At 33.1% G+C, this 25,897-nt stretch overlaps 2 protein-coding genes across 2 annotated transcripts in view; one reads left to right on the forward strand and one right to left on the reverse strand.

Moving 5' to 3' along the window:
• The window catches only part of Ostn (osteocrin), a 42,632-nt gene extending 30,472 nt beyond the window's left edge, over positions 1 to 12,160 (forward strand). Inside the window, exons 4-5 of the mRNA XM_015499904.2 lie at positions 3,769 to 3,865; positions 7,895 to 12,160. Of these exons, the coding sequence (XP_015355390.1) occupies positions 3,769 to 3,853 (85 nt within the window). The 3' untranslated portion in view covers positions 3,854 to 3,865; positions 7,895 to 12,160. The remainder of the gene's footprint in view (positions 1 to 3,768; positions 3,866 to 7,894) is intronic.
• On the reverse strand, positions 6,659 to 24,703 carry Uts2b (urotensin 2B). Its single transcript, XM_048803966.1, has 5 exons — positions 24,168 to 24,703; positions 20,206 to 20,304; positions 18,996 to 19,033; positions 17,266 to 17,359; positions 6,659 to 6,693 (listed from the first exon to the last, which is right to left on the reverse strand). Exons 1-5 carry the CDS (start codon positions 24,262 to 24,264, stop codon positions 6,659 to 6,661), a joined length of 363 nt encoding a protein of 120 aa, XP_048659923.1. The 5' UTR covers positions 24,265 to 24,703.
• Positions 24,704 to 25,897: the final 1,194 nt, after the last annotated feature.

The following is a 25,897-nucleotide window of genomic DNA, read 5'->3' on the forward strand; positions in this document are numbered from 1 at the left end:
GGCTTAGTATTTTCTATATATTAACCCCATTACACTCAGACATAAGCCCTACATCACATAGAGAGATGTATTTGGTTTTTTATTGCTATGATAAAAAAATTACAACAAAATTATTGATCATCTTAAAATTCTGTAGATCAGACTCCATTATATTCTCACCACCCAACATGTATATAATGCTGGATGACTTTTTCCAGGCTTCTTTCAGCTAGGTCATATGGTCATGTGATCATATGAGTCATAGAATCCATTGCTAGCCAAGAGGTGTCCTATAAAGTTCCTCCTGCAGAGTGCTCTATGCTGTCCTTCTTGCATTGTCTTCCATCTGGACAAAGAGGAGATCTAGATATCCATCGGCTGTTCCTCTTTCCCAGAGTTTCTAAGGGAAAAATCTATTTTCTGTTCTTTCAAATTGTTGGCAGAATTCAGTTCCTCATGGTTGCTTAAGTCCCTGTTTCCTTTCCAAAACTTCTAGGGGATGCATCATTCCTTAATGCATGAGCTTTTCCTTCCTCTTCAAAGCCAGCAAATGTGGGCAGTCCTTCTCAGTTTGCTGTTCCTGTCTGACCTAGTCTCCTTCAGTCATCATCTACTTTTAAGGACTTCAGTGACTAGACTGGAAATACTCAGCTACAATAGCATCATCTTCCCATTTCAAGGTCCTTAAACTTAATCCTGTGTGCAAGTGACATATTTGCAGATTCTGGGGATTACCATGTAGACATCTGTGGAAAGCTGATTTTCTGACTACCACAAAGAAAACAACTGCTTAAAGATAGTTTAAAATGCAAAAGAGACATTATTTTCTTTTCACAGCAATTATTTATAATTGTATCAAATGGCTTAAAGCATGACCAACATGCCTAGTTTCTTATAAGTCTTAAACATGCATTTTAAGCTAATTTTACAAATAACAAATTTCCCATTTGGTTAACAAATTGACAAATATATAGTCAATTTGTAATTAAGAAATCCAGAAGTGCAAACAACAGACATCACCTTAAGAAGTAATGTTTTGCAGAAATAATGAAGGAAGGTAGGGATGCAGAAATGGTAAAAATGAGCAATAAGTATTTTCCCATACCCAATTAACTGACCAAATTTTTTCCTAGAAGACAAATCTTATAAGACAATACATATAGTCAATGCAGCTAACAAAACCAAGAGCCAACCCAGAATGGAAGATGGATGTGAATCAGCAGAAAACAAAGTTAGATTAGATGAAAATATAATATTCCTAAATATTATTTGATGGTAATCACATATCAGCTCCCCTGTGTGTTGTTATCATCCTTGTATAGATAGCACAATACACAGCATCAGGCATGTAGAAGGCACTAAATATTAATAACTTACAAATTAATTCTTTTAAATAAATTAAGTGATATTTATAGATTTTTATGTGCAAGGTACAACTTTAAAAGTCCCTCATATTTCGTTTGTTCTCCATGCTTTTCAGAGCTTTTTAATAAATTATTTGCTTCACAGTACCATCAGGACCATCATTAAGAAAAAGTTTGGTCTCAGTAAGACTAAGAGATTTTCCTCTATAATTTGCATTAAATTATCATCACTTCTGAGAATACTTGTCTAAAGGTTTTTGAAAGCAAAGACTATTTCTGTTAAGGTCTATAAACAAGTCAAGATGGCGCCTGGCATTTTGCCAGAGGGAGTGGTTTGTGAAGTAACGCCAGCAAGCCATTAAGTGTGGAGATTCCTTATTGGTTGACTGATGTATCTAGTCTATGTTAATTAAGATAAGCTGTGTGGAATGTATATATACCCCTCCTGTCCTACAATAAACGGCTCCCACTCCTGCTGTATCAATCTACACAAGTTGCTCGTCACCCCCCGGTTACTTTGCTGCAGCCGGACTGTGGCAATTTCTTATCCATCTAAGTCAGGACAGCCACAGAAACAACCTTATACATAGTAAGGACATAGTAAAGTATAAATCAATTGAATGACTATAGGATAAAACCTCAAAAATCATTGAGGTTTTCATTAATTTTTGGCACTTATGTAGTAGAGATTAACTATATAATGCAAGCAGCAATGAACTAAAGAAGCTATTGAAAATATTCCCCCCAAAAGTCTTTTTTTCCCCACTCTTTAAGATGTTGAAAATTGGGCTGGGGTTGTGGCTCAGCGGTGGAGCGCTTGCCTAGCATGAGCAAGGCCCTGGGTTAGATCCTCAGCAACACATAAAAATAAATAAAATGAAGGTTTTGTGTCCAACTACAACTAAAAAATAAATATTTTAAATAAGATGTTGAAAATTAACTTGAACTATAATGCAATATGTGCCACATCACTGAGATTTTCAAGCAATAAACTGTATTATTACAGTCATTTGCAAAAATATAAAGCAGAAAACCTTGCATTTGGTTGGGGAATAACTTTTCAGATTCTCAGTCCTAAAGTATTCACTAATAATATTTTGATTTTTTTGGTCTAGGTGTTTATTGTACGTATCTGTACATGTCTAATATAATTCATTTATAATATTCCTACTTTGAAGTCAACCAAAAGCCATATGTGTATTAGTAACTATTGCAGGGGGTATAACTAGGTATTGAACTCAGGGGCACTTGACCACTGAGCCACATCCTCAGCCCTATTTTGCATTTTATTTAGACACAGGGTCTCACTGAGTTGCTTAGTGCCTCACTGTTGCTGAGGCTGATTTTTAACTCATGACCCTCCTATCTCAGCCTCCCGTGCTACTGGGATTACAGGCGTACACCACGGAGCCTGGCTTTTATTAGTAACCTTTTGCTGAGAGGCAAGTCACTTATAGAGACTTCTTAGTTTATCCCACCTATCTCTGTCTTCATTAAGTAAATTCTAGTTTCTCCTCTAATTCCAAGGCTAGAAAGTGAAAGTTACATATTCTAATTTTTGAACATCTCATGTTAGGATTTTGTTTTGACAGCAATAGATGATGATACTAAAAAAATAAAATAAAAATGCTTAAATATAGTTTTCCTTTTAAAGAGCAAATATTTTAAAATAAAACAAAAGAGCTAACAAAAGGGGAGTTACTGGGAAATGAATTGACCAAATCATATTGTAATATTGTCTGCATGAACAAATATGTAACAATGAATCCCACTACTATAAATGTACCAAATGAAAAGCCAATGTATAGAACATATAAACTGAAAGATGTAATGGGCCTCTTATAATCCTGTGTGGATATTTTCAAACTTCATTTTAATAGGGAGCTTGTTTAAATTTTTCAAACAATATTTAATATCAAGATTATACACACAACTCAGACCACTGCATATAAGGTTTTTCTGGGTGAAGTCTACATGAAGGCATGAGAGGCAAACTTCCTTCCACTCAGCCTTCTTCTCTGCATCCTTTCCTCTCCCACCACCATACTTCCCCAAAGATCTATTCTGAGGCAGAGTTTGGAGAGAACAGTTCAGTTTTCCTCAATAAACAGAAGAATAAAATCTGAAGAGGTCAAGAGATTTACCCACTTAGCAGATCAGTATGCCAATACAACCTGGTTTTTCACTTTGTCTATTTGACTTTGCATATATTAGCTTCTCTAAGCCTCAGGTTTCTGGTGTGTAAGATGGATGTGGTTATACTCACTTCCACAGACATTCAGAGTGTGAGAATGGTAACTGGTGAATGTAACTATTTTCTTTATTCCAACTCCCAAAGAAAACCCCCAGATCTGCATGAAATGGAAGCATAAAAGTAATGGTTAATAATGGCAACTTTAGCTTAAAAATATTCTCTTTGTTTCAGGAAAGTAGTAGCTCATCCAAAAAGACGATTTGGCATCCCCATGGATCGGATTGGTAGAAACCGGCTTTCAAATTCTAGAGGCTAATTGATTTCAAGTGTGAGTACAATTTGAATAAGTAGCAATGCATGCAAGTATTTGATTTAACATTTCATGATAGACTAATCCATTCTTGCTTATAAATCACCTTTTTGATTTCTTAGCTCATAAATTCACTTTTTCAAGCATTTCTGTATACAATTAGTACATTGATGCTAAGCAATTTAATAGACATTTGGAAAACAGAGGAATGTCTTATATCTTCTTCATCCTAAAATATTATTTTCACAAATTTCTATGTAGTTATTAAATATTAACATGAAAAAGGTTTAAACTTATAATGAACACAATAAATCACCTTCATAAATATGCATAAGTGTATAGTCATCCCTTTGTTATAAAGACCACACATTTTATTGATTATTATCAATGAAGATATTACTAGGATTATGATAATATGGAACATAGGAGAGAGAATGATATAGTAGAAAGAATATAAGTCATGGAATCAAAATACCCTATTCAAATCCTGGTTGTCATTCATTATCTTGTTTCTGTCAGTATACCTTATTTTTATATGTCTTTTATGTTAAACTAGTATACTGTCATTGTGAAGATTAAATCAGATCTTTGTAGTAAATCTAGAATATGTTGCACACACAATACTTGCGATTAACAATTTACATTACCATTCTGAAAATATATTCTGTGTTGGGCCCTACACTTAGTGCTTCACATGCATTTCTTCATTGAATCATTCTGTCCCTTAAAGTAGAACTATTTCTATCTCCAGTATCTTGAGAAGCAGTGCAGAAAATGGAATAAAGGTGCCAGCAAGGGACATCAGGTTTTCTAGTTTCAAATCCTAGGTCGTCTATCTGTTAGCTGTAGGACCGACCTTAAATTCTTAAATCTTACTTTATAAAATTAGTATAATAACAATTTCTAACACATAGTATTTTCCTAAGGATAAAAATGAATGGATGCATATTAAGCACTTAGGGTAGTGCCTAACATATAAGTATTTAATAAGGTATATGATTATTATTATTTTTATCATTATTATATAAGCAAGTAGAAGGTTTAGATATATTAATTAAATTACAATGCCATATGGTAATACATGCAGATAGAATTAAAATCCAGGAAACTTAAATCCTGATTTTATATGTCAAACACTTTATTTAATCATATACATTGTGTTTTAAAAACTAAATATTTTTGAATATGAAATCTAGGCAATATATTTTCTCTCAATATGGCTTACGCAGGTTTATCCTTTCTCCCAAACATTTAAGACAACCTATAACTACCTTATCAGTTTCAAGCTAACAAAGAGGTAATTCTGTTTCCTGTTTCTCTTACAATAATCCTAGATCAATAATGCAGAGTCTCCAAAAGCATGGTTTTTGCCCATTCCCCCCTTAATTTAAATGACCCAATTTTCCTTCTCCTCAAATGCTTTACAGTCACAATAAGAAGTACATATTTTTTATCAGAATGACTTAATTAAAATAAATTTTGTCCACTGGGTATTTGTTGATTAATGATGTTCTACAGTTACTGAATGCCCATAAATATAACCATTTATTGAATACTACCTATTTTTATTTGTTCTAATTAGTTATATATGACAGTATAGTATACATTTTGTCACATCATACATAAATGGAGTATAACTTCTCATTTTTCTGATTGTACATGTTGTAGAATCACACCAGTGGTGTAATCACGAATGTACATAGGATAATAATGTCTGATTCTTTCTGCTATAATTCTTACCCCCATATCCCTTCCCCTTCCTACTACCTTTTGAACTGCACTATCTTCAAAACTCAGAATGAACTTTTTCTTCACATCTAGAACATACCAAGTACACTCTTACGAGTTGTTAAAAATCACCACATTAAAGTAGGAAGTAGCTAATTGCTATTAAAAACCAAGTAACTCATGGAATAGGGCCCATGTCCTCCAGTTTCTTAATGTATTAATTGAATGGCACTGAGATTAAAACAATTAAATCCAATCAACTTGCCATCCTTGATCGTTACCCATTTTTAAATTTCTGAGTTAAACCAAAACAAGTATGATAAACAAACTGTACAGGAAATACATGTTCATATAAATACTTATATGAAATTCCAGGCCATAGAAATTCTGGATTACTCTTAATCTACAGAGTTGAATTAATATAATCTTTCCTGAATCACTATTGGGTGCAATACAAATTAGTAAATTTTATCCTTCTCTTAACAAATCTTGTTTAGCATCTTGAAAATTGCTTTTTTTAATCTTTAAAATCTTAAGACAGTAATATCATGAAAGACTGGTTTAGAAAAGAACTTAATATCATGTATTTTCTCTTTCCCTTTCGTCAATCATTGTGAATTCACCTTCTTAATTATTGTTTATATTCCCACAAATATCTCCCAAGATTTTTTACTTCCTCATGTGAAGTTTTGTGTTTTATATGAATAACAGAACCCATAAAATGATATTTATATCCATTCAAATTTTCAAGGTTATTTTTGAACTCTTTCTTCCTATTGTGACTACATGCCTTTGAAAAAAGCATGTGATATTGTGATATAACATGCAACTCATTTATTAGATAACAAGTCATTAAATAACGTTCCTATAGTCAAACAGCTAAGTAGTTGGATATCCAGAAACTTAGAGTTTTTTAATCCAATTCCAGTTTTTAAAGCAATTCAGGAAACAGGTGCTGTGAGAGGAAATTGATTTACCCAAACTTTTACAGACTCTTGGCCAAAGCAAGATCTAAAACTCAGGTTTGGCCTTCTAGGCCAACATTCTCTTCATGGACCATCAGGTCTTCTTGGTGCTAAATTGTCATTGTTGAATGTTAACTTCACTGGTTATACTTTCTAAAACAAAGAGAAACAAGATCTTAGACATTCTGAAAATCTTTGTTTCATTTCTGTGAGGGTTGAAATATTATCTTTTGAAGCATGTTTAGTTGTGGGTTTTCACCTTCTGGGTTTCATTTTAAGTCTTCACACCAAAAGTGAAACTGGTACCTAATCATGGAAGTTTTGCTTGGTTTGAGGTCAAGTCTAGACACAGCTGCTATGCACTACCTAGTTTCCAAACTGATAGCAATCTCCTCTGTGTTTTAGCAAAAAAGATAATCTAATATTTTCACAATGTCTTTCTCAAATTATTAATACATTGTACCAAAGTTTTGAGTTTTTAAATGGGCCTTAGTTCTAAGCAATACAGATTTTAAGAGGTATTCTGTCTCAGGTATCATAGCTTCTCTAGACGTAATTAGCAAGTTCTGTACCTCTGCCATTAAAATCAGGATACCTACCTGATGAAATTAGCAATATGACAATTAAGATGCCTGCATTAAGGCTATTATTTTAATAGTGTGATGAATATGTTTGGTTTTATAATGACATTTTTAAAATAATTTTTATATAATTTTTCATACTTTTATTTATTTTTTTATGTGGTGCTGAGGATCAAACCCAGGGCCTTGCACATGCTAGGTGAGCGCTCTATTGCTGAGCCACCACCCCAGCCCATGACAATTTTTATTTTAGAAAAATTTTGATAACTATCATTTAAATAAATTAATATAACTCTCAAGTATAGCAGGAAGATCATACATAAATGACAGTGTATGTTGGGATTCTTTTAACAAGAGCAAAATAGATAGCAATTATTGATATGTTAGCTAACAATAAACAGAAAGTTGTAGTCAGCTTTTCTTTATCTGTCTTTGGTTTGTCGGAAGAGCATCCTTTGAGCCAAGATTGAAAGTTCAAGTGAAACAGAATACAGTAGATATATGAAGAAAGGAGTTTTAACAGAAACTTTTTATAAATTTTATTAACACATGAGCACAAACACCTAGAACATATACATTTTTTAAAATGTTCTTTAATGCATTTTGATCCAAAACTATTATTTTGCATTATTTTCAAAATAAAAATATGCCATATATATAAAAACTATGAAATATCATATAATTAGAGGTTTAGCTCATCTTTATTAAAGTTGATGGATTTTCACCTGATCTATCTCATTAGTTTTAGCAATTTCAACTTTCATTTTTTTCAGATGCAACTTCCTTGGGTGAAATGACACAGAAATGTGGAAGATGCTTCCGTGAAGTTCTTCATACTCCTTAAGCATAAAATTTTAAGGAACTGGCCTTCTGCAAATCTTTTCCAAACCTTGAACTTCAGTCCATCACGTCACAGTATTGTTTTGGTTTCATTACATTATGCAGATCACTTCAATGCATGTATATTTTAAATATGTATGTTAATTATTCAGGCATGGTTACCTGCTCGCCAGACCTCATTTTTTAATCACATTCAAAAAGCATGATATAAAGAGAAATACCTTCTATAAGCATGTACAATTCTTCTTCTTCTTTTTTTTTTCAGTTAAAGAATAGTAATGAGAGATATTTGAGTCTTAAAACTAGATAAAATCTGTTTGTTCATTATTGGGTAGTAAGGAAAGGCCATGATGTGTATTTTCGCTGGAGTACATTCACCTGTCTCGTTTTCTTTGTCCATAAACTTGTTGGTAATAATAATAATAATAGACTTTTATCATATTCAAGTTTTGTCCACTTTAACCAAATAAAACACAGTCCCAGTGAGCTGTAAAGCCAGAGTTGTGTTAGAGTTAAGGATATTACTCATTTGTTAAACTTTTATATTTCTTATTCCCCAAATTTTCTCTAAATTTTAACTGATAGCTAATAAACAGCAGCAGTGGTTCATTATGAGGGGAAAAACTACACACAAAAGTAACAGATGAAAGTAGACAGGAAGTTAAAGAATCAGTAAGTAGTAAACCACCACCCAGACCAGGGCCAGCACAGCACAGAACATTTCAGTATAGAACAATGGCAAATCTTTTTTGGAAGTATTGACTCATCTAGGAAATTATTTACCCTAGTTCAGACACTGTGCTTAATAAGGCATTGAAGAGCGTAATGTATTTGGAAGTGGTGTATTTAAAATGAGGCAGATTATTTTTAATTGACCTATCAAGGCATAAGAGTTTGCACTTTCGAAAGTTCAGTTCTCAGTAAAAAGTGTGATGTTACTGCAGTTTAGGTGTATAAGCATTGTGTGCTGGAGATACTTTCAAAATACAAAAATAACATGGAACAGAGATTCAGCATGAGTAATTTGACAGAACTGTGTAAAGCATCTGTAGAACACTATTCCTTTAAACTCTCGCAAAACTCACCATCCAACAGACCTAATATACTTGTATGGTACACAGAGCAAAATAAACTCAAAGTAATAGCATGGTGACAAAAATGCATTAGAAAAGAATTGAATGGATGATTGGCCTAAGTTAAAAAGAAAATTAAATTTTTAGTTATGCAACATGCTTTTTAGAAACCCAATTTAGAAGATCTGAAAAGAGGTAAAAGAAATAATGATGGATACTTAGAACACATAGCTGTTTTGCATAAAACTTCTCAGTTTTTCTGGAAATTTTCAAATTGATGAAAAATCTTCAAAGTGTAGGGAAAACAGTAAATGAGTGTTTCTTTTATTTGTAATAGAGTGCTACAGTAAAGAGAAATTAATTTTGAGAAAGATAACCAATTATGTTCTTCATACTTGTTTTAGCTAGTTCTTGTTTTAGGTATAAGTAGCACATGGGTAAATATTCTACAGGGCTCAAAGTTTGAAGGGATTATTTAAGAAGTAATGGTTACTACAGATCACAGAAAATATGCAACTTTTGACTTTTGTAGACTGGTCTATTTCACTTGGCGTGATAGTTTCCAGTTTCATCCACTTATCAACAAATGCCATAAAGTCATTCTTTATAGCTGAGTAATACTCCATTATGTATATATAGAAGCTAATCCAAAATAAGGGGATGGGTTTAAAAAAGATTAGAAGAAAGATAAGTAGAATAGACAAAGAGGAATGAAAGAAAGGGAGTAAGGATGGGATATAGAATGACAGTGGAATGAATCTGACATAACTTTCCTTTATAAATATATGAATAGACCACAGTGAATTTTATCATCAGATACATCCATCAGACAATAATTAAAAAAAGAAAGACTAAGTAAATAGCAGAAAGATCAGTAGATTAGAAAAAAGGGAACAGGGGAAAGAAGGAGGGGGAAGGAAGAGGAAGTATTGGGAACTGAATTAGAACAAATTATATACCATGCTTCCATAATTATGTGAAAATGCATCCTGTTGTCATGTATAACTAAAGAGAGCCAATAAAATTAATTAAAATAAATAATGATTTCTCCTATCTACTTTCCCCAGCCTTCTGATGAACTATGGAATTGTTCCCTATTCCTGGGAAGTTCTTTCTTTCCATTTAATCCCATTTGAATATTTGTAAGCATCTAAAGCAACTAGGTGCTACTTTGTGCTTTGACCAATGGTATTAAAAACGACTTCAGCTGAAATATTTCTTATGGGAAAGATTTGAAGTTGCGTTTCACAAATAGATTTCTATATAATATTTTTAATTCAAGATTGGGTTATGACATCCAATTTAAATAAAATATGACACCACAATCTATTCATTGATGTTTATTTTGATATGCAATGCCTGTCTAATATACACAAAACTTTAATGAAGAAAAAATGTTTTCCCCATCTATAATTTCGTTTTCATATTTTAATTTTTATCACTTCAGACAAAATAGAAAATAAGTCAGCAATATCATAGTTTTAAATAGGATCCTCTTCTAATATAACTATAAATTAAGACATCACTTTCAGTTAAGAACATGAAACTCATTTCATTTCTCTGTTCAGTGGACTTGCTTATTACTAAATCTAACTACATTTCCTTGGAAAGCCACAAATGTGAAGGATTGTTTAGTTTTAAAATAATATGTTACCTTTTTAACTCCTTGCCCCCATGCAGTGTTTCATAATGCAAATGAATATGTGAACATGGATTTCTGCCTGCTGGTGCAATTACATAACCAACTTTTTATGAGAGGACATTGATTCCTGGCTATATTATCTTAAAATTTACACTACAAAAAGGCTGTCAATTGTACGTTTAGTCTATAGATATCTTCAGGGAATTAAATTTCTTAAAGAAATTATTGAAAAAAAATAATAAAATCTTCTAAAAAGAAGAGGCATCAAAAACTTTGTGAATGTCACTATTTCCTTATACCCAAAGATTTAAGATGCTTAAATATTGTTCAGCTTTTCCAAAGTTAATAACCATGAGATGATAAAAGAATTTTTCATCTTTCTTTTGGTAAAAGTACATTTGTGTTTACAACTGTTGTAAATACATGGAAACATCTTCAGGCATTACTGTGCCACTAATATTTATTAATGTACACTTGAATGGTTCCTAAGCAAGTATATTGGTATCATTATAGGCAACTTGCTAAAATTAGTCTGTTCTATGTACTGTTTTACTTTGAGGGGTTTAAGAAATACTGTTCATGTCATCTTTTGAGATTTTATCTTTAAGAACCACACATGATTAGATAAAAATCCATTTCTTCCTCATATGGTAAAGTAAGGGAATGTGTGTGAGCTCATCTGGTCAGCTACCACATACTAGTCAAGTCGTTTAAATTCTTTAGCTATAAAGTTTCTTTAATAATACCTCTGTTCCAGTATGGGTGGCAGACAGAATTCAGGCTAAATTTCCAACCTTGGATTGGTTAAATAAGCTTGCTCAGATGTAAGCATAACTAGCCTGATGAATAGATAGGAAATAAGGCCTGAGGGTGTAGCTCAGTGATAGAGTGCTTGCCTAGCATGCATAAGGCCCTGGCTTCAATCCCCAGTACCAAAAAAGAAGGAGAAGAAAGAAAAAAAGAAAAAAATAGGTGTGAAACAAAAACATAACAAAGGAAAACCAAGAAGCTCTTTGGTTTTTGGTTGGTGGTTTTTATCACACTAGGTCTATCCTCTTACAGGCATGCTGGGAGTCTCAAATGGTTTTGTAATGTTGTAGGGGAAACAGAGCTGAAAATTAATAGACATAATGTTTTGTAAGAAAGTTTTCTTACATTTTATTGTAAGAGACATCCAGCACTACTTCTCTAAGAGTCCAATAAATAATACATTTCTGCTTGTCAGTAATATATGTTTTTTTTTTCAATAGTTATGGTGACAATTGTTCAAATTAGCAGAAAAGAAAGGATGGCCAACACAATCATAAAAAAATAATAATTCATATTTTCCACATAAATTGAGACAATATAATTTATTTTAATTTTCCAAGATGCTTTTTAAAATATTTTAACTGCAGTCATCATAAGACAAAACTATAAGCAATGAATTTATGAAAACATAAATAGATACAGCAATTTCACCTTCAGCTCAAAAGTCATTTTAATAGTCACATGCAATTCACCAATGCAAGTGATTTGTCATATTCACAACATAAACATTAAGTACATTGGAACCCACTTAGTAACAAAGTGAGAAAAATAATGTGCAGAATAAATGCCACAGCTTCCTTATGTTTGAAACAGTTGCAATCTTTAAGCAGTAGATATTTTGTATATAGACATATAGATAGATCTTTGTCTGCCATTCTTATCTTTTTTGCATCCATAGAAAAAGCTTTAGACACAGTATTTCCAAAAGCAAGCTAAAGAAAAAAAAATATTTTTTATTAGAAGGGTATTTTATGAAACCTTATATTTTAATAAAATGTGTGTACTTCAGAAAGTAGGAGGGACTGCTTTGTGAAAAGCATGTCCAATATAGTAGCTTTATGTGGATCTAGCTTTATGTGGATCTTTAAATTAATTAAAATTAAATAACTAACAAGTCAGCTTCTCTATTACACCAGCTGCATGTCAAGCACTTGGTAGTGAGTGACTCAAAGCCATTGTCTACCAGAATGATAGTGCAAATTAGAGAATGGTCCCATCACAGAAAGTTCTATTAGACATAACTGTTATACATTACAAGGCATGTAATTCAATCCAGAGAACATAGTAGGCTGACCTGTTAAATTCACTCTTTTATGTAATTGAAGTCTCAAAGAGGAAGTCACATAAGTAAAACACAGTTCTAAATTTGCTTTTATTTATTGAGAAAAGAGGAAGAAAGAGTTTCAACATCGCATTGCAAACCACCAAGTGATATTTAAGTAAATTCAATCTTTATCACACTGAGCCTTCAAATTGTGATCATAAAATGGCGCTTCAGAATAATCAAATAAAATTTAGCATCATTTTAATCCTTAATTATGCAAATAAATCATTTTAAGTCTTCCATGGGCTATTCCTGATCTATTATGTTTCTTACAGTAGGTTCATCTAGCTAATTATAAATTTCTTTTGTTTCTTCTATCTAAATGTGTATAAAAACTTTGAGAGATGAGTCTTTGGTTCAGAAATAATAGGATGCACAATAAAAAAGAGTTTAAAAACCCATAGTATAATTTAGCCACTCTCTGAAATAAATGATTAAACTCTATCTGCTTGCCCAGCTTTCCTTCCCCAACTAAACTCTAAAAACACCTGTGCTTGGCACCACATATACATAGTGTATGGCATAATACTAAGAGTATACTTCTCATTTCTATAAGATCCACAGCTTTCTTTAAACAAAACTAAACTCAAACCCCTGTGAAAGCAGAAGTCTATTTTCAGACATGAAACTGAGGAGCTTGGCCCACAAATCCAATTTTCTTTTTATAGTATGCCTTGGAAAGTTATCATCACTGTGCTCTCTGTCCTTTCAGAGATCTTTGAATATCTCTATCTGGCAGAAAAATATAAAACTACACTTAGCCAAGACATACTTGTACCACATAAGCAGTTCAACTACATATGTAATGCAATACAATTTTGAGAAATTTTGGACCTAGTTGAAAGGAATTGCTCATGAGGGGTATTGCCATAGAGCCAACTCACCAATGATTACAATCATTTATCATTTACATGAAGTAAGACTCCAGCCCTCATCCTGGTGTCCCCTGATATCTCATTCAATTTCCCGTTATTAATGCTATGCTTGGTATTACAGGACTATGTTTTTAACAGTTATCCATTAACTATATATTAAACAATTTTAAAAGTTAGAATATATCACAGCAAGTGTACATTCCTACTGCCGAAACCTGGATTTCTAGGTCCATTTCACATTCGCATATTGTTTTATGTGGTAGTCAGTTTCTACTTATGCCAATAATACTCACTTTGCACATAATGTGGGCTAAGTTTTTGTGACTTTATTTCATACATTCATCACCACAAATATTTACTTATTTACTATGACACACAAACATGTTTTAATACCCCTTGCATAAAAATGAAAAAACAAAAAAGCTTCTTGACGCTCTCAAACAAGTAATTCTAGCTAATCTCCCAATTTTTTCTACCCTTTATGACAAAATTCCTAAAAAGTATTGTCTGTTGTCAGTGATTCTAGTTTATTAATCATGATTTCTTTAACCAAAAGTTTACCAATTATTTTCAAAGTCATTGACATTCTTTTGGTGCCAAATTGAGCTGGAAGGTATCAATTCTTATTGTATCTATCATAGCTTTAGTGTCCTTTCTGGAAACCCCTTCTTACTTGACTTCTGGGCACATTTTCTTTGTTGCCTCCTTCTGTGGTGATTACTCCTACTCAGTCGCTTCAACTAATTCCCTTTTATCTGTCCAATCTCTAAATTTGGAGACACCTAGACCTCGGCCTTTAAACATATGTTCTCTCTATATCTGGAATCATTTTCTCAGTAGTCTCATCACAATGCCCAATATGGAGATGCTAATAAATACCAAATTTAAATCTCCAATCTGGGTTAATTTCCTAAATTCCAAATTCCTATATCCAATGATCTCCTCAAATTACTACTAAGGCAATTTAGTTACACATGACATAATAAGCCCAAAATGTCTGTGATAGGGATGGAACATTCCAACTATTTCTTTTTCTTTCCCCTATATTTCCAAGGTGCCCCAATCTCATAAAGTTAGATTTGGATCATAGACTTAGTTCCTACTATTAAAAGCATGTTTACTTCTTTCCTCTTCTATTCTGCTGTGTAGACATAAGACACCATGTGTTCCACACAATAGGCACAAAGTGGAGGGAATATGATGAACAGAGGCAAGACTTCATGTAAAATTAGAAAAAAAAAAACTTAGAGGACATCGCACCTCTTTATTTTAAGGATATTTTGTTAATGTAATATATTCCAATATACAAATTGTAACTCAAAGTAGGATGCTCCTCCAAGAAATATATAAAATATGACACAGTCTCAGCAACTCACTAATGGCAGAAAATGAAACTGATATTATGTTTTGGAAAAATTAAGAGTCATTTCACAAAACAGTCAAATATGTGGTAAAGCTGGCATATGTAATAGCTTGGAATTCAAATCATTCATCTCTTGATCTTCTAGACAAAAAGTTTGGAAAATAGAAAAATAAGAAATATGTTTGGTTATTTGGGGATTCATTTAGCAAAAACTAGCAAGAGATTGATGAGTTTAGGAAGGAACTGGTATCTTTGTCAACAAATAAAATTGGATCAAAGAGAGATTAGAAGTACAGAGTCTTGAGATGATAAAATAGCCAACAGCTTCTAGATCCCAAGCACTATGAAAGGAAATTTTAAAATAATTCAAGTGACAGATTCAGGAAATATCAGTTGGAATAAAGAGCTGGGGGTTAGGGGTGGACACACAGACTAAGTATGCAGTGTTTAAGGGTTATTCCAGACACCTTCAAGGCAGCTGCTATTAAGTTGGGGTAAGAATGCAAAAAATTATAATAGTTCAAAGATATGATATGTTATGTAGAAAACAGTGGAAAAGCTTTCTAAGTTTGTGAAAGGTGTTATTGAAAAAAAAGTCATAAACCTTAGAAACAAAAATGTCTTTGGCCCTTTGAAACAAAGCTCATACTTCCAACCTTGTAAGAGTTTGAAAAGACCCCAAAAAAGCATGCAATTCACAAGAAGGAATATTCCATCTAGTGAGACATGCATTCAGGGATATTAATGGAAAAACCAAAACTTCAAAATAGATGGAGCCAACGGAAACTAAACAACCATCAAAGGAACTCTCCTGAGAACCACCAAGCCCTAATCAAGAAACCGTTCTCCATCCTCAGGGCAGGGTCCTTCACAATACTTGCCCCAAGATATTTCCAAATTGCAGGAAGCCACCATTCCAGTCAGTGTTTATCTCCTGTCCTCCCTTATGAATGAGATTATTGAATGTGGTTATACTTTCCCTGTTCCTCTGCCAATTATTGGATTTGCATGGGGTGGATAACTTGTCTTTTTAGTTTAAAATGTCTGTAAATAAAGTGTAGACATGTTGTGTTTAGTGAAGACTAGGCACCACACCCAATGCCTGTTCTTGGTGCTTTGTGGCCCCAGTGAAAAGCATTTGGAATTGTCTCTAATGGGAGTGGATGAGGGGGATCTATATTTTTAAGAAGATAACAAAGGACTGACTGTGTGGAGGCAGAGCTCTTCAAGATAGGGATGGAACTTTCCAAGTATTCTTTGTGTTTCTCTACATTTCCCAGGTGCCCCCAATCTCATAAAGTTAGAATTGGATCATGGACTTAGTTCCTACAATTAAGAGCATGTTTACTTCCTTCCTTTTGTATTCTGCTGTGTGGACACCATGTGTTCTACACAATAGGCACAAAGTGAAGGGAATATGATGAACATAGGTAAGACTTCATGTAAACTCAGAAAAAAAAAAAAACTTGCACACATTTACCAGTGTGTCTTGCTGACTGTCTTGCTAATGCCTAGTCTATTTTGGAAAATATAAAATTTCTGATATATGCTAAGTTCTTAGATACTAGTTTATCCTCTTTCCTTTTAGTAGTATTATAAAAAGATATTTTTATAAAATTTAAATTCACATCTGGAATAAGGAGACAAGTAAAAATATATGCACCCTAAGAAATTTCACATCAATAATGGATGGGGATAGACAGAGTACATTTAATTTTTTCAATAATAAGAACTGAGTCAGCAAAATCAAGAATTTCCTGGAAAAACTATGAAAATTTAGAGTGATGCAAAAGAATCTGGGTAAGTTTAACTGTTATGAATAAACATTGGAGTTCAGAGCAAGTGTTACAGCAGTGGGGTTCCCCTCACATAAAGGAAAAAGGTCTGAAGATCTGAATTAACTGAAAATTGAACTACCTTTATTTTTGAACCACCTGGGATCGATTTTTAGGCCAAAATAGCAACAGTAAACCAGAAGTTTTAAGTATTAGGGACCTTTTTCACTGAAACCTGGTAAGTATGACCGTCCAACCATTACAGAGCTCAGATTCATTCCAGGGGAACACTCTCATTAGAATTGCTTTTCAAAAATATGAGTCTTGATCTTGATAACTACCATCAGATTAAAAAATATCCACTTAATCTTTTCCATCTCAGAATTAATTATGAAAATAACAGTTTACAAGTCAGTTACAAAACTTTCAAATAAAAGCTTACCTCGTTTGATAGGATGGGAAGAGGATAGACCATCTATAGCATAGGACAGCTCAGTATCTTTTGCCCCCATAAGCTGTTCTTTGAGTTTTTCTAGCTGTTAAGATTTTTAAAAGATAATTAATTAGCCTTTAATAACCACCACTGTAGTCTCCATTGAAGAAAAAGAAAGGACAAAAGCAAGAAATAGAAAGAAAGATGGAAGAAAAGAAGAGAGAGAAAAAGAGGAAAGGAATAAGAGGAAATAAGCAAAAAGATAAAGCGTGAAAAAAATAGGAGCTAGGTGTGGGGGTACATGCCTGTAATCTCAAAGACATGGGATGCTAAGGGAGGAGGATCACAAGAGGGAAAATTAGCAAGACCCTGTCTCAAAACAAGAAAGAAAAAGCTTCAGGGATGTGGTTCAGTAATAAAGCACCCCTGGGCTCAATTCCCACTCCCCTTCAAAAAAACATTGGGAAACTTGCATTTAGAGGCTGTCTGAAAAAGGTACATGACTAAGGTAGGAATGCAGAGAAATAGAGCTTTGGTGAAAGAAGACAACTCTGGGTGTCAATTCATGGGGAAATATAGTCTGGGTAGTTGCACTTGATTTTATGTCACCTATAATGAGAAGTCCTTTCAAGGAGTTCCAAATAGTTATAGGAAAGTCTGGATTTCCTGAAATCTTTGTCCTTTTCTCACAGGAAGGGAGAAATATTTTGAGAATCTAAGGTTCCAATCCAAAATTCCACTTGTCTGAATTTTCAACAAGCTTGCCAGTTGCCTAACCCCTGAAGACACAACTACCAAAATAGGGTTCAGCCTGGACCAACTCATGTCTCCACATCCTTGCTGCTGGGAAGAGAATGATGGGCATAATTCTCTCTCCTCAAGGATAACACAGTTCACAGAATAATGGAATAGCATCCAATTGTATTCAAGAGAGTTTAGAAATCATGCAATTCAATGATTTTCAAACCATCTTCATAAAATGCCAAGGAGTGGAGAAGATGAGGTTGATAGGAGGCTCCCTTTCAAGAAGTCCACCCAGCAGGGTCTCCGAGCCATCTGCCTGAATTACAGTAGCTCCATTCTTAGATGTTTCATAGACAGAACACACAACATTTTGTTGGGGGAAAAAATTTCCCATGGTTCAAAAATAATAACTGGAAGAAACACCAATTTCTAGCCTCCTATTTTACAGATGAGATTTCTAGAGAATTTTAGTTGGCCCAAGTTCTCATATTTGGGTAACTAGAGAGCTAAAACTACAATCTAGATTTCTAAACATTTTATACTTAAGATCATACAGCCATAGTTTTGTTTTGTGTTGTATAGTGTACTTTAATTGTTTTGTGTTGTATAGTATACCAATTCCTAAAAAATATTGGTTTCACTCTTTCTCCAGCCAGAACAATGTTTCACAATATAGTATTAATAATTTTTCCAGGGGCGGGCCATTACTGGAGATTGAACTCAGGAGCACTTTACCACTGAGCCACATCTTCCAGCCCTACTTTGTATTTTACTTAGAGACAGGATCTCACTGAGTTTCTTAGGACCTCATTTTTGCTGAGTCTGGCTTTGAACTGGTGATTCTTCTGTCTCAGACCCCCAAAGCCGCTGGGATTATAGGTGTGCACCACCGCACCTGGCTAGTAGTAATAATTTTTTTAAAAAAATATTATGTGACAAAAAATTGTTTTATAATTGTTATTAAAATTGAATGTTTAAGTATTACACATTCTCACCTGGTTATGTTGTTCTAAATTGTTAGCCAGTTCTAAATCTGTAAAAAAAAAAAACTTGTCATATGAAAAATGGACACTGCAATAAATATTTAATCACTTCAAGACACACATTCAAAATCTTACATGGAAGGCAAAGGTCTTTTTCATATGATTTGAGGTTACACACGAATTCCTAATATAAAAACTCAATGTATTTTTCAATACCCATAATATTAAAGTTCAATCAGTTAAGTCATGAGAAAATATCTCCTTCCAACATTAAGCACAAAATTTTCTAACATAGATCAATAGTTACATCGTTGACTATTTTATAATAAACTCCTATAATTTTACTGACTTAGAAAATATTAAATGAAAAAATCAAAAGAGAAAATACAAATTCTACATGTAAATAATTTCTTTGGGAAAGAAAATTCACCCAAAATACTAACAGTAACTCTCCAGATTTTATAAGTTCAAAATAATTTTTTTTTGTAATTTTGTTAATTTTCTCCAATGGGAATACCTTACTTCTAACTTTAAAATCTTGCTTTATTAAAAAGTATTAATTAAGGCCTTTTTTTCCTTTGTTTTTGCAGTAGAGATGAAACCTAAAGCCTTGAACATGCTAGGCAAATGCTCTACTAAGCTATATCCCCAGCCCTAAAGTATTCTTTTAGCTAATATTTTGTCCTATATATACAAACCTTAAAAAAAGGCTACTGCAAATGTTGTATGAGAGGATACCACATTGTTGTATTGTGACATTTTCTAGACTTGCTAAATTTCTGACAAAATCTCAATAATTTCTTGGAGATCAGTTTGGTGCATATTTGTAAATAAGATTCCCCTATACTTCAAAGGAAAACAATCTCAGTTAATGTACCATCAGTTCCTAATTCATAGTCTCCATGCCAGCCACTTTCCAAATTGCAATTCCATTTAGGACCTTCAAATATAGCAGAATAATAACTCCATGGCTATCAGCATAAATATGAAACAACAACAACATTTAAGCCTTCAGTGTAGGGATATGAGGGATCTTCATTATTATTATTATTATTATTATTATTATTATTTTAATTGTTAACTTTTTTTGACACATTAGGGCCTGTACATGCTAGGCAAGCACTCTACCACTGAGCTACATTCCCCAGTAGAAATGAAAGAGCAGGTCTGAAGATAGAATAGATTGTTTAATAGCAAAATCTTGACTTCATTCTTAACTCACCAGTGTTGGAGGGCCTCTGGAAATCAAACTTTTTATTCAGGAGAGTCCATAATAGTTCCTCAGGATTCATATCTTTTTTATGTAGAAACAGTTCATTTCCTGTAATGATCACACACCACCATTTCCAATTGGAGTCAGTCACTGAAATTGTTTCTAATTAAATGGATTGCACTGGCAACTCTCAATGTATATATTCACCAATAATAGAGATGTAGAGAGATGTGCAATTCAAAGAGACCATTTTATAAATCAGTGACTATATATGAACAGAGAGAGATGATGTGAGAGAGAATTACATGGAAGATTGTACCCTAATCCTTTGTGTGTGTTATTTTGAGTAGTGAAATTGCAGGTAAATTGTACTTCCCTCTTTATAATTTGTGTTTTTGAAATATTATGTTATTGCATTTAACATAAGAAATAAAAATCTAAAAGTTGTTTAAAAGAGAAAATAATAACATTTGATTTTTATTTGATTTGATATGTATATTTAAATACAAGTCAATTGAAATGCTACCTACTTTTTCATATTGACATCTTTCAATTTTTCTTGATTTACTCACAGCCATTTATTACTTGCAACTCTCTCAGAACTACAAACGTCTTTATTCTGGAGTAGAAATTGGGACAACAACTTGATTCAAGGTGTAAAATATGGAATATTTGACAAAACTTCTACTAATAATGCCATTGAAATAATAATTAGATATAGCAATGAACTTTAATGACTGCAGGCTTATTTCCCCTTTCCTTCTCTCCTCATAATAACTGCTACAGTGTGGGCCAAAGCTAGGTTACCCAGGTTGAAGGTTAGGAGTGACAGCACTACAGTTTTAGCTAGAGGACTGGATCATAACCTGACTGTGTTCTGTAAGTCATCTATCTTCCCTGTGTCTAAAAAATGTCAGTTGTTGAACGAAGTTAAGTGGCTAATTAAAGGAAGAAAATGATGATTTGGGGCCAGTGACATCATCAAAGTTTTCTGCACTGACCAAAGATATTTAATTGTGATTCAGTTCTTCAATTTCCTTTGGTTCATAGACTAGAAACTATCTGCATGAGACTTTTTTTTCTTTTGACTATTTAAAATATTAATAGAATATTAATGTAAGTTTTGCTCAACATTAATTAGACAAAGATCCTCAAGAGATGGTTAAGGAAAAGATACGATTAGGTAATGCCTTTTATTCTAATCATTCCTTAAAATGTTAAATTATAATCTTTAAAATGTTTTCATTTGATTTAAAAAAGGTGTATTTTAAAGCAAGATGACAATGACTACTGTTTCAGAAAGAGAACTGTTAGACTTCGATAAGAGAAACAGATTAATTGCTTTCAATTTGGAAAACTTATGAGAGTAGGAGGAAGATAACTAGGAAAATACGAATCTAAGTTTTCATTTGCTTACTGCACAGTTCATTTATCTGCATATGTAAGTGGAACGTTTTTTAAAATACAAAATGAATAGATTTGCCTTTATAATTTTTGCTTCCAGTGACTATACCTGCATGACTATTTGTCCTCAGAAGTTCTTTTTGCCACTTTTAAGGATAACCATCTTTTAATGGAATCAATAAGGACAAAATTTATTTCAAGAAGTTGAACATTTTATTTCTAAAGTAAAGAAAAATATTGGCTAAGAAAAACAACAGAAAATAAGTCTTTGTCTTACATTTGATTTTAGTTTTAAAAGACAGCTTTAAAATAGAAAACATGTACTATAAAAATGTTTCTACCTTTGAACAGCAGATTAAGATTGATAAAGTATTTGCTTATGAAAGATCTGAGCATAGATGACCTTTGGCATAAAGGATGGTAACACTGTTCAGCTGCTAGAGTGAGTGATTTTGCAAATACACAGAAAATATTGACTCATTGCCACTCTCTACATACTAAATCTGCAAAATTTTAGTTATCCCCTTGCTTTTCATGTGAAGCTTTTAACTGAACAGAGTCAAGAAATTTTACCAGAAAGAAACTTGGAAGCTCTCAAAATGATAATATAACAAAAATTAAATTTTCCATAGTTCTGATCATTCTTTCTTTCACCTTGGTGGTAAGGGATTTTTCCCACTGCGGATTATCTACTGAGGCACACTTTCATATGGCCCCAGGAAATAAAGGCAAGAAGGAGAATGCCCTTTGTCTTAGATGTTATCTACCACATAGAGAGAAAGCTTTATAGTCAATATCAGCAGATAAATGTTCGCTTGAAATACTTGGTAACTTTCAGACATTTGTGTAGGGAGAGAAGCTCCCTCTAGTCTTGAACAATTTATATCAGAAAATAATATTAATAAGAAAACTTAATCTTCCTCATTAATATTTGATGACACTGAGATCAAAGAGGATGTCAGAGATAGATGTTCCCAGGATGCTGCTGGTGAGTTAAGGAAATCACTGTGTGGAATTCCAAGGTCAGAGTATTATTGATTTGTAATGTAGCAAATCTATAGAACTAGTTTTTTAAAATATATTTTACATATATCTGAAATTGGAAGTTACAATTAGTTATCACTAACTTACACTTAATTTTGTGAAGTTCTCAACAAATGGCCATATTTTCCCTCACATTTACACTGTGTTAAAAAATATTAGAAATCTAAGTATTTTGCAGAAAGAGACCTACCAAGTATAATGATTTTAACTGGACAAACAAAGATAAGATGTGAGTGCCATGGATAAAATCCAGAATCTTTGACTCCCAGACTTTTATTTAAGTTTCTGTTACTATCTGTTTTTCAAAGTGAAAACTCTCATAAATAAAAAGATGCATGCAAATTTATTTGTTTTCAAAAGGACTGTTCTAATTTTCTTTGACTTTTAAAACCACATTGGAGGTAACAAGTTCTTGTAAAATTGAATTAGATCCAAATGTGGGAAGCTTGATCCCTTTTCTCAATCTGGTGTCATGGACAAAATTTATTACATTCTGTCTTGACTCCCTCTATGAAAGAGTAAAGGAGGTCCTTCCTGACAAGGACATCAGTTAGATGAAAAAAAAAAAAAACAGAATTTAAGCCAGAAGGGATATTATTTGAAGAACATTATTATTATATTTTAAGTCACTATTTTTAAAACATAAAATATATTTTTTATATATGAAATATATAAACATTTCAATAAGGTTGATTGCCTAATAAATCAGCACAAAATTTAGCCTTACTTATTTTCAGAGCTACTTTTACTATAGAATGCACTGAAAATTTTAAAGAAAGATCACATTATGATATGATAAGAGCAGAAACTTATTTTCATCAATTTTGTCATGGTATTGCAAATGTCATAAATTATTTCATTTATCATAATTGTCATAAATTTGCTAGAAAACTGATAAATATAGTTAGTGCATAATATGGGTGTTAGCATTGCCCTCCTGAAAGTACTATGGTTTCACATGCACTAATTCTTTTTTCTTTCTTTCTTATTAGTTCTTTTTAGTTACATATAACATTAGGATTCATTTTGACATAATTACAAAAGTATGGTCCCCACTATTATTCTTAAATTCCTGCAAACACATTTTTATCTTATTGTACTTTTCCTTGAGATGCTCTCTTTCATAAGTAATTCATTAATAACCCTGAAGAATGAAAATCTCCTTTCTTCAAGATGGAGAAGGAATATGCATTGAATTTGTCATTGACTACAATACTGTTACACAAAAAATAAATGACACACAATTAGAAAAAGATTAAGTGTAAATGAAATTAATTTAGTACAATGTTGAGTAAAATTGATTTGGTACACATTATTTTACTTACTTTGCTTAAAAGGAAAACATCATAGATTCCATTTGATTCAGAACAGCAACTTTTCAAGGGGAGGTTTGGCAATTAAATTATATTTTTTTGTCTTACAACCACATTGTAATAAGGATTTTTTTGAAAATCAAAGTGATATAAAGGGGAAGGTTAGGATTCCTTACCCACTTGTAGGATTTTAGATTTATGTGCACATACCTTGGGTGAGATATGGCCATCCATGCACTGATTCTAAAAGGATCATCACCGACACCAAAGTTAGTCCAAAGCAAAAAGGGGTTGAGAGAATCTTCATGTTAAAAATCTTCTTCCCTGCTAGCAGAGAAACTGACTTTCCAACTCAAGGCAGCTATTTCAGTGCAGCAGGGCTCACATTTAAAATCAAATGTGCTTCAACTACGAATCTTCTAGATAAGGAAAAAAAAATTCATGAAATGTAATGGGTCCTGTCAACATGATTTAGTACTTGGAGAAGTGACAGGTTATATAGTCAATGGCAGGAAAAACTGGATCAATATATCTCATACTTGCCCATTTCACTAAAAGCAAGCATTCCTATGCATGCCCACACACTCACACACACACATAAGCATAAGGCAAAGACTTGGAATGCAAAAGCTGTGGGTTGAACATTTGTAATTTATTGCTTAATTTCGTGATCCCAGGATTAATTAATCCTACTAAGGCTAAGAACATAGAAGGCAGGAAAAAGCAGAGAAAATACTTTCCATTTCTCTTAAACCAAGTGCCGCAGTCTGGCTGGGCACAAATGCCGCAGTCTGGCTGGGCACACAATCACGAGCCACCACACAGCTTGTAGATTCAAACAGCAACTCTTTATTCCCGAACTCACACCAGCCGTCTACAATCACGTTCTGGGGAAATCCACGTTCTCTGCCCAAATCCACCTTCTCTCCCAAATTCACCTCCACTGGGCTTCTCTCTCCAAAATATACTGTCTGAATCCCGTGAGAACTCAGGCAGCAGGATACGCCCTATTCCCAGCAGGAATAATCTTAAACCTTAAACCTGGAACCTAAACTGGGAACGCCCTAAACACGATTATCTTAAACCAGGAACACCCTAATCCGCCTTGGTCCTTGAGCAAGGTCACCTACATTCAATGTCACTGCAACATGGGGTACGCTGGCAAGGAAATTGTCATACCTACTTGGCTAATGGCTCCCAGCAACCAAGGGATAGTCTTTCCGATAGCAATGTAACCATCATTTCATTCTTAACCAACCAAATAAATTAACGTTGGGAAGAGCTCCAATTTGAAATGAATCATAATGGGATAACATTACTGTCTCACTGCACTGGAGAAGGATGGTTTCATTTTGCTGCAACCAGCACTTTTATAAATTCAGGCTCAATTTAGTTAATTCAAAGCTGGCAAATGTCCCATCAATTACTCTCTTTAATACACCCCTTAATTGTGATGGTATTCTTTTTTTAAGTCAAAGTCTTTCTTTATATCTCCAATTCCAATTTTATGGCTCCAGAGATGCTATAATGACCTCTGGTCTTGGCATTTATGACTCCCAATGGATTAAGATGCATCAGTTCTAAAACGGATTCAGTTCCAAGTGCACACACTGCAGCACATGATAATATTAATTAGGGGCAGTAACCAAACTTTTCTCGTAACCACTGCTTTAATATTTTCCTGAATAAAATTTATACTACTTAGTTTGATATTTAGGCTGGTTTTTTTTTTTTTGGTGGATTTTTTTTTATGTTCACTTTCGACTCATAATTCCTGAATATATCCTGGGCTTTCTTCACTCCAGAACGTTGCTGACATGTTTCTATCTTCCTGGAATCCTTTATTCTATGACATTTACTTACCCATTCCTGAAGCCACCAGCTCTGTTTTGACTTTTGGATCTCTCTTTATTCATTTATTTGTTTGTTACTTTCAGTCA

Source organism: Marmota marmota, unplaced genomic scaffold (genome assembly GCF_001458135.2).
Source record: "Marmota marmota marmota unplaced genomic scaffold, marMar, whole genome shotgun sequence".
Lineage (NCBI taxonomy): Eukaryota > Metazoa > Chordata > Mammalia > Rodentia > Sciuridae > Marmota > Marmota marmota.